Source organism: Chamaea fasciata, unplaced genomic scaffold (assembly GCF_029207755.1).
Source record: "Chamaea fasciata isolate MVZ Bird 193981 ecotype frontalis unplaced genomic scaffold, bChaFas1.0.hap1 SCAF_143, whole genome shotgun sequence".
NCBI lineage: Eukaryota > Metazoa > Chordata > Aves > Passeriformes > Sylviidae > Chamaea > Chamaea fasciata.
Window position 1 is genome coordinate 114153 of NW_027094228.1, and position 15830 is coordinate 129982.

Consider the following 15830-nt stretch of genomic DNA (forward strand, 5'->3'; position numbering starts at 1 on the left):
TCATCCCCCACAGCCCCCAAACACTGCCTGCACCCCCCAGCCCCCTTGGCCCCTTCCTGGGATCCCCCCACCGTTACCTGCTCAGGTGTTCCCTGGGATGGCTGAGCCAGGAAATGGGGGGATGGAAAAAGCCCAGGGGTGTGTGGGGCACAGACCCAGAGCCTCCACCCTGGGGTGCCCCCCTGGCCATGAGCACACTGTGGGGGCTGTGCTGGGCTCTGAGTCACCCCAAAATCTGAGGCACCCAGGGCAGGAGCTGTGACCCCCGTGCCCACCCAGCCACTGCCCATCCCTGGGACCCCCATTCCCCTGGGAACCCAACCATGGCACCCCCATTCCCTTGGCCTCTGCTCCCTGGGACCCCCATCCCAGGACTCCCATTGCCCAGGACCACCACTGCCTTGATCCCATCCCATGGGCTGCTTCTCCTTCCCCTCAGAACCCTAATTCCTCAGGGTCCCCTTTTCTCTACTGGACCCCCAACCCTGGGACACACATCCCATGACCTGAAATCTCTGAGGTCTATGCTCCCACAGGACCCCCATCATTGAGTCCCCCCAGGCATGAAGACCCCAATTCCCCTGGACCCCATTCTCCTGGACACCCACCCTTGGTTCCCCACATCCCCTGAGGCCCCCACTCCTGGGAACACCATCCCCCACTGAGCCCCCAGACCATCCCATAATGTCCCCAGCCTGTCCCCTGCTGTGTCTCCACCCATCCCCCACCAAGGGCCACCTACACGTGGGGACGAGGTGTGACCTTTCTTCCTTCCTCTTCATCCGAAGAGCCGCCACAGCAGCGAGTGACAGCCAGTCCACATGGCCGGGGACACGGGGATGGCCGGGAAGGTGGCGCTGCTCCTGTGGGGTGAGTGCCCCAGGCACGGGCCTGACACCCCGGGGATGGGCCCTGGTGAGGCAGAGACTGGTGGGGAGGGGGCACAGGGGGGCTGTGGAGTCCCCTGAGGTCCCCAAGGCCAGCAGAGCTAGTCCATCATGTCACCACAGTCACAGGATGGCCATGGGGAAAGTAACAGGGGAACTGGGATGTGGGGACAGGTACAGGGGGATAGAGATGTGTGGTCAAGGATGTGGCAAAAAGTACCTTGGGGCTGTGCCAGCGTTGGGGACAGGGATAGGGAAACAGTGATGCGGGAACAGGTGCAAGGGCCACGTACCATGCATATGCCATATGGGGAGAGGTGCCTTCGGAATGGGATCACGGGCACAGGGTCATGGGGATGTGGTTGTGGGAACAGGCGTTCTGAGGATGCTCGGGGGGACCTGTGCAAACATGGGATGTCCACAGTGTCCCCATGTCCTCCCTCAGCCCAGAGTGATTGAGGTGTTCCTGTCCTCATGACCTCTGTGCTACACCAGAGTTCCATTCGGGGCAGTATGGGGCAGGCACCACACTTTGTGCTGTGCCTGCTGTCGCTTCTTTCCCACCAGGGCCACCCTCACCCAGCCCTGTCCATTCTCCCTTCCAGCCCAGACCCTCGGCCTCGCTGGTGAGTGCTCAGGGGATGCCATGTCCCCACCCCGCTGTCCCCAGCCCCGTGCTGGCCCTGGCAGGCTGGTGTCCCCTGTCACCCGCAGGTGCCCAGACCACCCAGCTCCTGGTGGAGCCCCCCTGGAGGCCGGCGGTGCTGTGGGACCAGGTGACACTGACCTGCCAGGGCTTGGGGACCGCCGGTGCCACCACCTGGTACAAGGACGGGCAGCGCTGGGGGCCGAACAGACGCGACCGCTTCACTGTCACGGAGAGTGGCACCTACAGGTGTAGCAGACCTGGCAGTGGGCGGAGCCCCCCTGTGAGAGTGGTCATTGGTGAGGGAGGTTGTGTGTCCCCAGCCTGGCACCTGCAGGGACCTCGTGGGCTCTGCGTGGGCTCCAGTCCATGGGTCACCTCTTGGTGTGACCAGAGCCCGTCCCCTGCACACGGGGACATCCCAAAGCATAACAGTGCAAGGGGGCTCCTCTCTTGCAATGGGTGGCCTCTGGTGGCATCCGGTGACATCAGGACCCTCCAGATGCCCCCGGTGTGACGGAAAACGTCTGTCCCCCAGACTGGCTGGTGCTGCAAGTGTCAGCACGGGCACTGCTGGAGGGGGATACGGTGACACTGCGCTGCCGGTGCTGGCAGGATAGCACAGCCACTGGAGTACGATTTTACCATGAGGAGCAGGACCTGGGAGGGCCCCACGACAGGACCGAGCTGTCCCTGTCCCCCCTGCAGCTGCACCACAGCGGCCGCTACTACTGCAGGGGCAGGGTGAGCTCTGCAATGCCACAATGGAGGGAGTCGCAGCTGGTGACAGTGACAGTGCGCAGTGAGTGCAGGAATGGGGACAGGCAACCCTGACATCCACCGAGGGCTTCCCCCTTCTACCTGCATCCTTCATCCCTCCCTTCACTCCTCCCTGGATCACCCAAAATTTCCCAAGTACCTCCTTGTTCCCCCATGACTGCCCGGTTCCCTCTCCACATCCCTCATCCCTCTCTCTGTCCCCCCACCCCTCCCTGGCATCCCACACCCCTTCCAAGGTCCCCGCTCAACCCTCTGGTTGCACTTCCATCCCTGGGTCCACCCACCCCTCTCCAAACCCCACATCATTCCCTGAGTCTCCTCAGTCTCTTGTGTAGTCCCCCATCCCTGCCTGGCTCTCTCCACCTTTCCATGGGGTCACTCCATGGTCACCAGATCCCAAGGCACCTCCCAGGGTCCACTTCTCACTGGGGTCCTCTGTGCTCCCCTCCAATCCCCCCTCCTTCCCGTCTTGTGTCCTCCACCCATCATGGCAAGATCATCTTACCTGTGTCTCCCTGCAGGGATCCCTGTCTCGGGGGTGTCCGTGTCAGCAGAGCCCCCCGGGGGACAGGTGGCACTGGGGGACCGCCTGGTGCTGAGCTGTACGGTGGCCATGGGGACAGGTCCCCAGTCCTTCACCTGGCACCGGGGGGGCTCTGGGACACCGCTGGGCACTGGCCCCCACCTGGAGCTGCGCCATGTTGGGGACAATGACAGCAGCCAGTATCACTGCCGGGTCAGCGATGGGGACAGCGTTGCTGAGAGTGTCCCTCTGAATGTCACTGTCCTTGGTGAGTGTGACTCTCAGGCTGGGGGTGGCCTCACCCACAGCATGCTCCAGGAAACTCTCATCCCCGTGTCCCTGTCCCTCTTGCTGGCTGCCAGCCCCCCGCCCCAGTCTCACCCTGTCTGTGTCCCCACAGTGCCCGTGGCCAATGTCACCATCACCCCCGGTCCCCTGTCACACCAGGTGCACGCAGGTGACCCCGTGATCCTGCGCTGCTCAGTGCAGGTGGGCTCAGCCCCTGTCACCTTCACCTGGCTGCACAATGGCCAGGAGGTGGCCCGGGGTCCCGTTCGGGAGCTTGGGAAAATCAGTGTGGAACATTCAGGCACCTACCAGTGCGTGGCCACCAACCAGCTGGGACAGGACGGGCACCGCGTGTTCCGGGCACTCAGCCCTGAGCTGGCCCTGGAGGTGACCCCTGACTCGCCCTGGGTCACAGGTGGGCTCACAAGGGGTCACCGGGGTGTTCAGGACCCCCAGGGTTCACACTGACCCCAATGTGTCCCCCTCTGTCCCCAGCAGTGGCTGTGAATGTCGGCAGGACCCTCCTGTTCCTGCTCCTGCTCCTGGCTGTCATCGGGGGCTGTCACTGCTGGCACCGCTGGGGTGGGTGACAATGGGGGGGATGGGGGTCCTGGAGTGAGGGGAAGCCCCCAGAGTGGGGCAGAGCTGGGCCAGCACCCAGGGCCCCTGAGCTGGGGAAAACTGAGCCCACACTGAGCTCGGCTGGGGGTCCTGGGGGATTTGGGGGGAATTTGGAGAATTTGGAGAATTGGTTGTGTTCCAGGGCCATCCCTGGGTGGGCTTTGAGGAGCATTGGGGTGCCACTGTGAACTCCTGGATGGTTTGGGGACGTCTTCAAGGGCCATGCAGGGATGTTGGGGGATCTTTCTGGTGGCCTGGGGGAGTTTGGGGGGTGCCTCTCTCTGCCTGGCTTGGGGATCTGGGGCACAGTGGGTCAGAGACACTGAGGGGTGGTGGGGGCACTGCAGAAGTTTTGGGGGGTTCCAGGGGTGCTTGGAGTGACTGGGGGGGAATCAGGTGTCTGTTGGGAATCAGGGCTTCAGTGGAAATTAGGGGTCCTGTGGGTGTTTGACGCTGCCAAGTTCCCAGGAAGGTTCAGTGGTCCTGGGGTCCCCAAGGTCACCCTCTCTCCTTAATCTTGCAGCTGCCAGGAAGCCCCAGGACAGGTGAGTGGGGGGCTCTGGCTGGGACTCTCCTTTGCCCCTCCCCAGACACCCCTCAGACCCCTCTTATCCCCACAGGACCCCCCCAGAGGAGGGGGCAGTGCAGGACCCCCACGTCATGGGCACTGAGCAGGCAGGGGGTGAGTACAGGGGGGACACGGAAACATCATCCCCAGGTGTCACCCCCCACTCAGGTCCCCACAACTGGTGTCACTCTCCAGGCCCCCACTGGTGTCCCCTGGTCCTGCCACACCTCGGGATCCACAAGTGACCAACGCAGACCTGCCAGGACCCCATGAGGACAGTAGGATCCCCATGACACCTTTGAGAGTGGGCTGTGACACTGGGGACACTCGCAGCGCTGGGGGACATCAATTCCCCTCAGCGGTCCCTTCTTCCTCTTCACTGCACCCCACTGGGCTCGTCCTTCCCTCACCCAGTGCCGGGCCGGCCCATGACCCTTTTCCTTCTACTGTACCTGAACTTCAGCATTTTGATTAAACAGTGTGAGAAACAAGGCTCACTCCTTAATATCTTTAAATATTAATAAGGTAGAAAAGGGACAGCAAACAGCGTGCTGGGTGCTGGGCAACAGCCCAAGGCGCACAGTTCTCTATAACAATTCTTCTTGTGTACCTTTTCATTGTATTGATTGAATACATATTCAAGAAGATTATACATATTTCAAAAATACTTTTGAGTTTACATGTTCTGGGAGTTCTTTTGCTTGGTTTCACCCATGACTCATTCTCTTATAGTACATGCCTGTGCTGGTTTTGCATTGATTGAAGAATAGCTTTGGCAAAACAAATCAGCGATTAGCTTTGAATATCGACAACCTATTGAACCAATTAATGAGCTAGGTACGCCTCTGTGGCCACACAGGTTGAAATCAGAAGAATCCCGGGAAAGTTCTCTTCCCTTCCCGCCTGGGCAGAGGTCCCCAGGTGCCGGCGGGGTCGGCCCCGCTCCGCCGCGTGGCCCCGGGCCTGGTGCGGCCTGGCCGGGCCCGGCGGCTGCTGGAGCCTTGGCAGGGCCGGGCCCGGCGGCTCCCGGGCAGGGCAGGGGAGGAGAGAATGCCCCGTCCCGGCCGGATCGGGCCTCCAGCGGCTGCTGACATCCTGCCGCTAAAGCCGCCCCCATGGCGGCCCCGGGAGGCCTCGCAGGGCCGGGCCGGGCCCCAAGCACAGCCGGGCAGAGGAACGGGGGAAGCCCCCAGCGCGGCTTTGGAAGAATTCTTTACTATGAACAGCTCCAGACACCGGCACCAAGACCCCTTGCGGAGGGAGAGGCCCCAGCAGCTGGAGAGATCTTGCGGCCAAGAGCAGGGGCAGCTCTGCAGCCGTGCGGAGCGGCCCCGCAGCTGGAAATTGAATGCAGCCAGAACCCCGGAGATCCTGGCCCAGCCCCGGCACGGCCTGAATTTACCACCTTCGGCCACTGCCCGGGAGAACCATCCCGGCCTCTGCAGACTGGGAGAATGGAAACTCCTCCTTTGCTCTGATGGAACTTGCAAAGCACTAATCCTCTCTTAAGTGAGACAAAAAGACAGAGTGAAGACAAATAGAAAGACAATATGACGATATAGTCAGTGAAGGAGGAGCTGAATCTTAGATGGCAAGAGAAGGAGAAGATGCCTTGGTTTTCGGCTGAAATTCTTTTGTAAGCCATGGGAATGGACTGTGATATCCTAGAATGTCCCTCTAAGTCATGGAAGGCATGGATGGCGAGATCAGAGTATTCAGATTTTAGATCTGAGCAAAGGCATTTGCGGTCAGCTAAGTAAATACTGAAGTAGTTGTGATCTTATGAGACGCTTGAATAGAGAGAGAGAGAGATGAGATGAGATGAAGACCTGCCTCCCAAAAGAGAAAAGATCTCTGTTCCTAGAGATGTAGAAAATCTTTGCTTTTGAACCGTTCATCTTTAAAATGGTACCCCATGAGTTTACATGGCCCATTACGCAGCTGTGGGAAGGCTGCGTGATATGGGAGGGACTTCACAAATGCAGATTCAGAGGTGGCTGGTTTTGTGAGAATGAAAAAGCCACAAGAGAACTGTTCTTTCTTGTGGGGAAGTTTCCATGACAGACCAAATAAGACTTGTCTCTCCGAGAGAACTGATGAAAGACTATTTTAGAGGTAGTGACTGACATGAAGTCTAAGTTTTGTTTTCTCTGGATGTTGTCAGAGAGAAAGAAAGGAGTTTGTGGGGAAGAGAGGAAGGTATTTTGAAGGTATTTTTCCAATTCTTGTTATTTTTTTTCTCTCTTGTAGTTTTCTTAATAAACCTGTCTTTAGATCCTTGAAAGGACTTTTTCTCTCTAATTCTGATGCTGTTTTACCTATTACAGGATTTGATGAGTGATCTCTCCTGGTCCTTGTCTCAACCCAGGAACCTTCTCTGCTGCCGCCATTCCATCTCTGCCATCCCCACTCCCCAATTCCCAGTGCACACTCGAATCCAGGGTGAGAGGAAAGGAAGGGAAGGGAAAGGAAGGGAGAAAGCAGGAAGGAAGGCGGGAAGGAAGGCAGGAAGGCAGGCAGGCAGGCAGGCAGGAAGGAAGGCAGGAAGGCAGGAAGGCAGGAAGGCAGGAAGGCAGGAAGGAAGGCAGGAAGGCAGGCAGGCAGGCAGGCAGGAAGGAAGGGGTTGTTCCTTCTGCAAGCTCAGGCAGCCAGTGGCCGATGTCAGCACTGCCAGCAGACCCTTCTCAGCAGAGACATTCCCGTGGGTGATTTTCTCCTGCTTCTGGGTGGGGGGAAAGAGGGCTGAGGACCCTCAGTGTGGCTCCACACACTGGGCTGGGCTGGTGCTGGCCACAGGAATCACCAGGAATACGTGGGAGCTGAGAGAGGTGGATGCATTGGGAGGTGTGAGGTGTCAATGCATGGGATCCAAGGGATATGGGTGTGTGGGGGCTGTGGGACATGGAGATGTGGGAGAGGTGGGATATGGATGCCTGAGAGTCAGTGGACAGGGATACAGGACAGCTTGGGGAGGGGAGTGCTGTGAAAGCCCCTCCCCTGAAGGCCCTTTTGGTGGTTGCTGTCCATGACCTCGAACACCACTGGGGGCTGGCGGGGTCTGTCCTCCTCATCCTGGTCCTGTCTGGGGCCTTTGTAGCTCTGGGGAAGGAGCCCTGGCCCAGGCCCCCCAACGGGGTGAGACGGGAATGCTGCTGGGGGGTCCCTGTTCTCCGGTCCCACCCCATCCGTGGCTCCAGCCGTCATCCCCGTGTCAGGTTCTGGGGACTGATCTTGTGGAACGTCCTCTGGGGCAGGCTGTGCTGCTGGGGGGCAGGAGGGAACCTAGGAGGACAGGGAACCAGACTCTGCATGAGGAGCACAGGGGGGCTTCTCTGCAGGGCAGCTTTGAGAGGGGAGTGCAGCAGTGACCAATCCAGTGACCTCAAAGACCTGCTGTGAGCCTGCTCTGTGATGTAACAACCTCCTCTATGATGTGACACCACCACTCTGAGATGTCACAGTCATCTCTGTGAATGTCAAACAACTACCATAGGATGTCATCATGTGCTCTGTGATGTCATACACAGCTGCCATGTGATGTCACAGCCCACTCTGTGATGTCACACATTTCCCTTCTATGATGTCAGACTCTGCCCCAGGAATCCTTGGCACTGATTCTCCCAGGAGAGGGGATTTCAGGGAGCCCAAAAGACATCGCTGGGCATTGGCAGAGCTGTTGTGGAGACAGAGGGAATTCCACAGCTCAATCTCTGCCTGGGGTTCTCCCAGAACCCTTCTGCTGTGGGGCTCCTCAGGGTGCAAGAACAACTTCCGTTGGCAAGGGCAGACATACCATGAGATTTTGGCTGGAGGGTGAGGGGCTGATCTTGGCTCCTCTCTCTCTTGCTCCTGGCACCGGAGGTGGGACAGTGCTGCTCTTGCTCTGGGGACAATTGGCCGCCACCGCAGAGTTCCACCCTTCACTGCTTCTCCTACCATGAGTGAGGCTTTGCTGAGAAGGGCAGCCCTTGAACTGGCATCTTTTAAACTCCCTCAGGGAAAGGACCCTCACCATATTCTCAGGTGTCTCAGGGGAGAACCCAGTACCCAGAGCCCCTCACCCTTTCCACAGGGTGTGTCTCATGGCTGCGTGCAGCAGCTGTTTGTGGGAGCACGGCTGTGGCTGCCCAGCTCCGCTGTTTTCTGTGACTGCTTTGGGCTTTTTGCTACCCTTGAACCCAACACCCCGTGCCCCACCCAAGCCCCACGGCTCCTGCTACAGCTTCAGAGTTTTTGCTACACCTCCTTTGCCACCCTGGGTGTGCCTCCTCGCACCGTTCCAGCCGCCACTCCGAGGGTTCTTGCCACAGTCCATTTTGCCATCCGGAGCGGCACCGTTCCCAGCTGCCCCCCAGCCCCGTCAGTGAGGGAAGGACGCTTCTCTCTCTCTCCCGCCCACTGAGTCTCCATTAACCATGGAGAGAGAGACAGCCGAGCTGTTGCCACAGCGCCCCCTGCAGCCGCGGGGGAATCATCGCACCCGCCCTGCCCGGCCGGGAGCCACCAGCGCCCCTGCCGGCTGTGCCCGGAACTGCACCGCAGGGGAAGTGCCTGCAGCCCCGAGAGGGCAGGGACTGGGTTTGTGCTTTTGTTTGTTGTTGGTGGCGGTGTTGTTTGTTTGTCTTGTTATAGATATTCTAGTGAAGAACTGTTATTCCTCTTCCCATGTCTTTGCCTGGTAGCCCCTTAACTTCAAAATGATAATACTTTGGAGGGAAGGTGGTCAAATTTTCCATTCCAAGGCAGGTTCCAGCCTGCCTTGGCAGACACCTTTACAGCAGGATACATCTTTTTGGCAGCAGAGGGCAGGTCACAGTTTGCCTTGAGCTGGAGGGATGTCCAGAGCTCTGGAACCGACTGGAAACTCAGACCCACCCTGTGCCATGGACTCACTCATTCTGACAGGCTTGGAAAAGGGGGAGGCTCGGGAACACCCACAGGGCCTTTGAGACATCATCGTGTGCGGAACACAGCAGAGGACATGTTTGGGACAGGGGAGAAGAGAATCCAGAGCCTCCTGAAAGCTGCTTTGGCCATCAGAGCAATGAAGGTCCAGGGCCCTGCCAGGTTCCTCTGGTGGAAGAAACTGTCTGGGGGAAGGATCCCGAGTTTTCCCCTTTCAGGGGCTTTCCCTGGAAATTGTTCCTTTTTTGACCCTCAGGGATTCTGAACCTTGCTGCTGTTGGTTTTGTTCTGTCATTGCTGTTTGCAGGAAATTGTTTTCTGTCAGCCCTTTGGGACATTTGCCTTTTGTGCCTCCACTGGCAAGGGGAGGGGCAGCAGCCCCTGGTTCTAGTGTCAGCCCAGAACTGGAGAATCCCATTCCTAAAGCCTGACAGAGCTCAACAAAGAAACACCATTTCTGCCAGTTGAACCAAAAGCTGCAATTTGGGCCAAATAACAGGGAAACGAGTCCATGGGTGTTCTCAGAGTGCTGAGAGGGGGATTGCAGAGCCAGTGGGAGCACAGGGGTACTGGGAGACAGAATGGAAAACACCCGGATCTACTGGGAGCAATGGAGAGGCACTGGGAGGGGAAATAGGGAGCCCCTGAGGGTACTGGGAGCACAGTGAGGAGAGAATGGGGAAGTCTCTGAGGGCGCTGGGAGCACTTGGATGTGGAATGGGAAGCCAGTTGTGGTAGTGGAAGGAGGGTGGGGAAGCCCTTGGAGATTCTGGGGGCATGGGGAGTTCTGGGTGCCCTGTGCAGCCTCACACGTGACCCCCCCCTTGTGCTCATCTACCCGTGAATGTTGAGCACCCATGGGAGCAGGAGCAGGGACACATGTGTGACTGCCCATGGGTGGGGTCCCCCACTGCCCCCCAGTTCCCCCAGAGCCCCCCAGTGCCCACTGGAGCCCCGAGTGTCACAGCACATTCCCGTAGGTGTCACTGAGTTCCCGCTGTCGCCCATGGGGTCCCCGCAGCTCCGCGTAGGTCACCTGGGGATCCTGGAGCGCGGTGGCACGGGGGGACGCTGCGAGAGACACTGGCTGTGGGATCTGGGTGGGGGTGACACTCTTGGGTGACGTGTCCCTGTGTGTGTGTCCCACCCTGTACTCACCCCCCATCTGCCTGGTGCTCACGACGTGGGTGTACAGCACCTCCCCCTCCTCTGGGGAGGCCGGGGGATCCGGGGGGGCCCTGCGGGGATAAAGGGGATGTGTGGGGGGGAATGGGAGGTCTTGGGGTTGGGGTAAAAGGGGACAGTGTGGTTTGAGCCCCCCACTCACCTTTCCTGCTGCTTCCTGGACTCTAGAAAGGAAAGAGGGGAAAGGTAACTGCGGGATCCCCAAGGCCCCCTCAGAAATCCTGGCACCCTACTGGGCCCTCAGATTCTCCCAGAACCCCTGAGCATCCCTGATGGCCCCCAGAACCCCTGAACCACCCAAGTGCTCTGGACCTCGTGAGTGCCAAGAAGCCAATCCTGGCAGGGAGGGGGATCCTCCAAATTCCCCCAGGATCCCTGAGAGAACCCCCAACATCCCTGCAAGACCCTCCAACAACACCCAAAATCCTTGAGGACCCTGAGCACTCAGCACTGCCCAAACCAGGAGCTGTGGGTGTCACCCATCACCCCCACATTCCAGGTGGCCTCCCACCTCCCCAGGGCCCCCGTTGCCCCCATTGTCACCCACCCATGTTGTTCCACCGGTGCCAGCCCACAGCTACACCCACGAGCAGGACCAGGAACAGGAGGGACACGCCAACCCCTGTGGCCACTACTGGGGACAGAAGGGACACAGTGGGGTCACCTGTCGTTTTGGGGGTCCTGCAATCCCAATGACCCTATGTGACCCCACCTCTGCTCCACTGTCCACGTGGTGTCACCTCCAGGGCCAGCTCAGCGCTGAGTGCCCGGAACACGCGGTGCCCGTCCTGTCCCAGCTGGTTGGTGGCCACACACTGGTAGGTGCCCGAATGTCCCACACTGACGTTCCCAAGCTCCAGGATGGGACCCCGGGCCACCTCCTGCCCGTTGTGCAGCCAGGTGAAGTTGACAGGAGCTGAGCCCACCTGCACCGAGCAGCACAGGGTCACGGGGTCACCTGCGTGCACATGGTGTGTCAGGGGACCGGGGGTGATGGTAGCATTGGCCACGGGCACTGCGGGGACACAGAGATGGGTCTGAGGATGGGGGAATGGCTGGCAGCCAGCAAGAGGGACAGGAACACGGGGATGAGAGTTTTCTGGAGGGTGCTGAGGGTGAGGCCACCCCCAGCCTGAGGGTCATGCTCACCCAGGACGGTGACATTCAGGGGAACACTCTCAGCCATACTGTCTCCATCACTGACCCGGCACTGGTATTGGCCGCTGACATTGTCCTCAACATGCTGCAGCTCCAGGCAGGGGCCGGTGCCCAGCGGTGTCCCCAAGTCCGCCCGGTGCCACGTGAAGGACAGGGGACCTGTCCCTGCAGCTACAGCACAGCTCAGCACCAGGCGGTCACCCAGTGCCACCTGTCCCCCGGGGGGCTGTGCTGACACGAACACTCCCGAGAGTGGGACCCCTGCGGGAGGGAGTGAAACCAGGGGACAGTGAGGGACATGGGTGGATTTTTCGAGGGGCAGGGGGACCCCAGTGAGGAAGAGAGGGCCCAGAGCTGATGGGGGGCTTGGAAAAAAAAAACAAGAAATGGTGGGGAGTTCAGGGAGGGGACAGCTGGAACGGGCTGAGGGGGCACCACAGGGAGGGTATGGTGGGACCTGGGGACCATGAGGGGAGATCAGAGGGGAGTGGGGATGAACCAGGAATGGGTGAAGGGACCCAGAGAGGGATGGAGGGACATGGAGGGGGACCTGAGCAGTGATGCAAGGACGTGGAAAAATTTCATCAGAGCGATGGGGGTACCCAGGAAGGGCTGGCACACTTGGCGAGGGAGTTGGGAAAGGATGCATGTCCTCCGACAGGCATGGGGGGTCCAAGCAGGAATGGGGGTCCCGAGGCATGGCAGGGGACACGAGGAGGCTGTGGGGGCTCCCCGTGCCCATCCCCGCACTCACTGCGCACCGTGACGCAGAGCCGGGCGCTGCTCTTCTGCACGGCCCCCCCCTCGGAGCGCACCTGGCAGCTGTAATTCCCCGAGTCAGAGACCCCCACGGCGGGCACCAGGAGCTGCGGGGACACCTGTGGGCCCCCCACCAACTGCCCGTCCCGGTAGAAGAGGTGCAGGAGGGGGGCTGGGCGCCGCAGGGGGCTGGGGCTGCTGAGGCAGCTGAGATTGAGGGGGGACCCCTCGATGAGCTCGGGGGGACCCTCCAGCACCGGCACCGTGAAGAGCTCTGGGAAGGAGATGAGGGAAGGACTGATTCTGAGTCCCCTGGGATGTGGCTTTGGAGGTTTCAGGATACTGGAATTCCAGCCATGGGTGCGCTCACCGTGTACTGCCACTGTCACTGGAGATGACAATAATGGCCACAAGCTCACCAAACCCTCACAGTGGTAGCGGCCACTGTGGTTCTGCTGGAGAGGGGACAGGGACAGCTCGGTCCCCCTGAGGAACATCCCCAGATCCTTCTTGTCCTTGTAAAACTGCACCCTGCTGACCGATGTGTCTGGCCTGACCCGGCAGTGCAGTGTCACCGTGTCCCCCTCCAGCAGTGTCTGTGTTGGCACCTGCAGCACCAGCTGGTCTGTGGGACAGGAGAGTCCCATTGAACTGAGATGCACCAGACAGGTCCAAGGTGGGCACCCATGGCACCGGGGACATCTGGGAGGAGTCTCCATGGCATGGGAGGATCTCAGGGGCACCAGGAGCAACCCCACGGCACACGTGTAACCATGGGTGTCCCATCACCCTGGGATACAATGGGATGTCCCTGAGTGCAGGGGACAGGCTCTTGCCACACGACAGGTGTGAGGCAATCCTTGAAAGTGAACCCTCCAGACCTCTCAGGGTAGAACCCATATCATTTAAGATCACCCCTCACCATTTAAGACCATCATGGGGGGGCTGAGCCCACTGCCGGGTCTGTCACATGTGTAGGTGCCACTCTCAGTGACAACGAACTTCTCCCGGACCTCCTGCCCCCAGCGCTGCCCGTCCTTGTACCAGGTGATGGCACCAGTAGTCCCTGAGCCCTCGCAGGTCAGTGTCACCCGGTCCCACAGCACCGCCGGTGTCCAGGGGGGCTCCACCCGGAGCTGGGTGGTCTGGGCACCTGCAGGTGACAGGGGACCCCAGCCTGCCGGGGACACCAGCCTGCCAGGGTCACCACGGGGCTGGGGACAGTGGGGTGGGGACATGGCATCTGCCCAGGACTCACTAGCAATGCCGAAGGTCTGGGCCGGAAGGGAGAAGGGACAGGGGCTGGGTGGTGGTGGCACTGGAGGGACAGCACCATTTGGGGGGACATGGTGTGATGTCTGTCCCCAAACTCTCCCCAAGGGTAACACTGGTGTAGCACAGAGGTTTTGCTGACAGAGACACCTCAGTCACCTTGGGCTGAGGCAGGACATGGGGACACTGTGGACACCCCATGCTTGCACAGGTCACCACCGTAATCCTCACAGCACCTGTCCCTACAGCCACACCCCCATGGCCCCACCTCTGTGATCCCTTTCCCATGGCACCAGTCCCGCTGGCCCGTCTGCATGGTATGTGCATGACTCTTGTCCCTGTCCCTGCATCCTGGTTCCTTTGTCCCGGCCTTGAGGAGCTCAGGGGACCCCACAGCCCCCCTGTGCCCCCTCCCCACCGGTCTCTGCCTCACCAGGGCCCATCCCCGGGGTGTCAGGCCCGTGCCCGGGGCACTCACCCCACAGAAGCAGCGCCACCTTCCCGGCCATCCCCGTGTCCCCGGCCATGTGCACTGGCTGTCACTCGCTGCTGTGGCCACTGGTCCCCTGGGTGGCGGCTCTTCGGATGAAGAGGAAGGAAGAAAGGTCACACCTCGTCCCCACGTGTAGGTGGCCCTTGGTGGGGGCAGGGTGGGGGATGGGTGGAGACACAGCAGGGGACAGGGTGGGGACATTATGGGATAGTCTGGTGGCTCAGTGGGGGATGGTGTTCCCAGGAGTGGGGGCCTCAGGGGATGTGGGAAATTAAGGCCGGGTGTCCAAGATAATGGGGGTCCAGGGGAATTGGGGTCTCCATTCCAGGAGGGATTCAGGGATGGGGGTCATCCAAAACATGGTCCCCAGAGATTTCCGGTAATGGGGTGTAGGTTCCAGAGTTGGGGGTGCAGAGGGGAAAAACAGGGGACCCTCGGAAAGAGTGGTTATGGAAGAAGAAGCAGCCCATGGGATGGGATCAAGGCAATGGTGGTCCTGTGCAATGGGAGTCCTGGGATGGGGGTCCCAGGGAGCAGAGACCAAGGGAATGGGGGTCCCATGGTTGGGTTCCCAGGGGAATGGGGGTCCCAGGGATGAGCAGTGGCTGAGTGGGCACGGGGGTCTCCGGTCCTGCCCTGGGTGCCTCAGATTTCGGGGTGACTCAGAGCCCAGCACAGCCCCCACAGTGTGCTCATGGCCAGGGGGGCACCCCAGGGTGGAGGCTCTGGGTCTGTGCCCCACACACCCCTGGGCTTTTTCCATCCCCCTATTTCCTGGCTCAGTTTCCTTATTTCTTGGATGTATAATTTCATCTCAATCAATTTGGCATCAGGGAATTGAATCAAATTTAGCCTGGCATTTACCATTCCCAGGGCATAGTTGTAACAGGTGCCCTGTAAATTTGGGCACCCCAGAAGTCACAAGGTCCCACTGGGGACAGAGTTAATGCTGATGGGCCCCCCAGGACCGAGGTGCACAGGATGTGCCACCTCTGGGACAGAAATCCCAAAGGACGTGGCACCCCCAGAACAAGGAACCCCTCGGGACAAGGGCCTGGGACAAGACCCAGGTGTCACCACAGCTTGGGAATGGAGCCCCAGGCAGGAAGGAGCTCCCCAACTCCTCCTCCTTGAAGCCAGTGGCCGTCCAAGTGTGGGGCCCAGCCATGGCCCAGCCCCAGTGCACAGGGATGGGCATTGGCCAGCCCTGCTCTGGCCAGCCCCAGGTGGCAGCCACGACCTGAGGCTCCCCCCGCCCCCTTGGCTTTGATTCTGGCAGCTTTAGAGCTGCTGCAAAGGTGAGAATTCTGTGGCAGGAAAAGGCCTGGCTGTGGTTTGCTGGGCCCTGCAAGAAGCACAAAAGCCAATGGGAGCCCAAGCAGTGGCTCTGCGAGGGCCTTGGATGGTTTTCAGAGCAGGGCTGGCTGCAAACCGCCCTGCAGGGGCAGCTGTGAGGGAAGCAGTCCGGAAATGCAGCAATTGATCATTTTGTCCCTCTCAACAAGGGCCTGAGAGAGCCCCAGAAGTTCTGCAGATCCCACACCCATCTGCTCAACAACACGACCGGGACCCTCCTTCCTGAACAAAACCTGCAGCCCTTTGGAACCTCCCAGAAAGAATGTTTGTGTGCTGGATGTGGACACCAGAAGAGAGGGAAAAGTGTGGAAATATTGAGCAGGGGCTCCAGCCGTGGATCTGGGGAACAGGGGTGTCCCAGCAGGAGCAGGGAGTGCCCAGGCAGGGGA

At 59.9% G+C, this 15830-nt stretch overlaps 1 protein-coding gene and 1 pseudogene across 1 annotated transcript; one reads left to right on the top strand and one right to left on the bottom strand.

The window, feature by feature from the left end:
• The first annotated feature begins 839 nt into the window (after positions 1–839).
• Positions 840–4599, top strand: LOC136304674 (Fc receptor-like protein 2; annotated as a pseudogene).
• A 5571-nt stretch (positions 4600–10170) lies between these two features.
• Positions 10171–13563, bottom strand: LOC136304681 (Fc receptor-like protein 4). Its single transcript, XM_066208159.1, is given in 9 exon segments — positions 10171–10289; positions 10377–10456; positions 10546–10567; positions 10951–11037; positions 11116–11418; positions 12316–12594; positions 12691–12945; positions 13243–13489; positions 13492–13563. Coding segments are annotated over 9 exon segments (1455 nt in total). The 3' UTR covers positions 10171–10179.
• Between the last annotated feature and the right edge of the window lie 2267 nt (positions 13564–15830).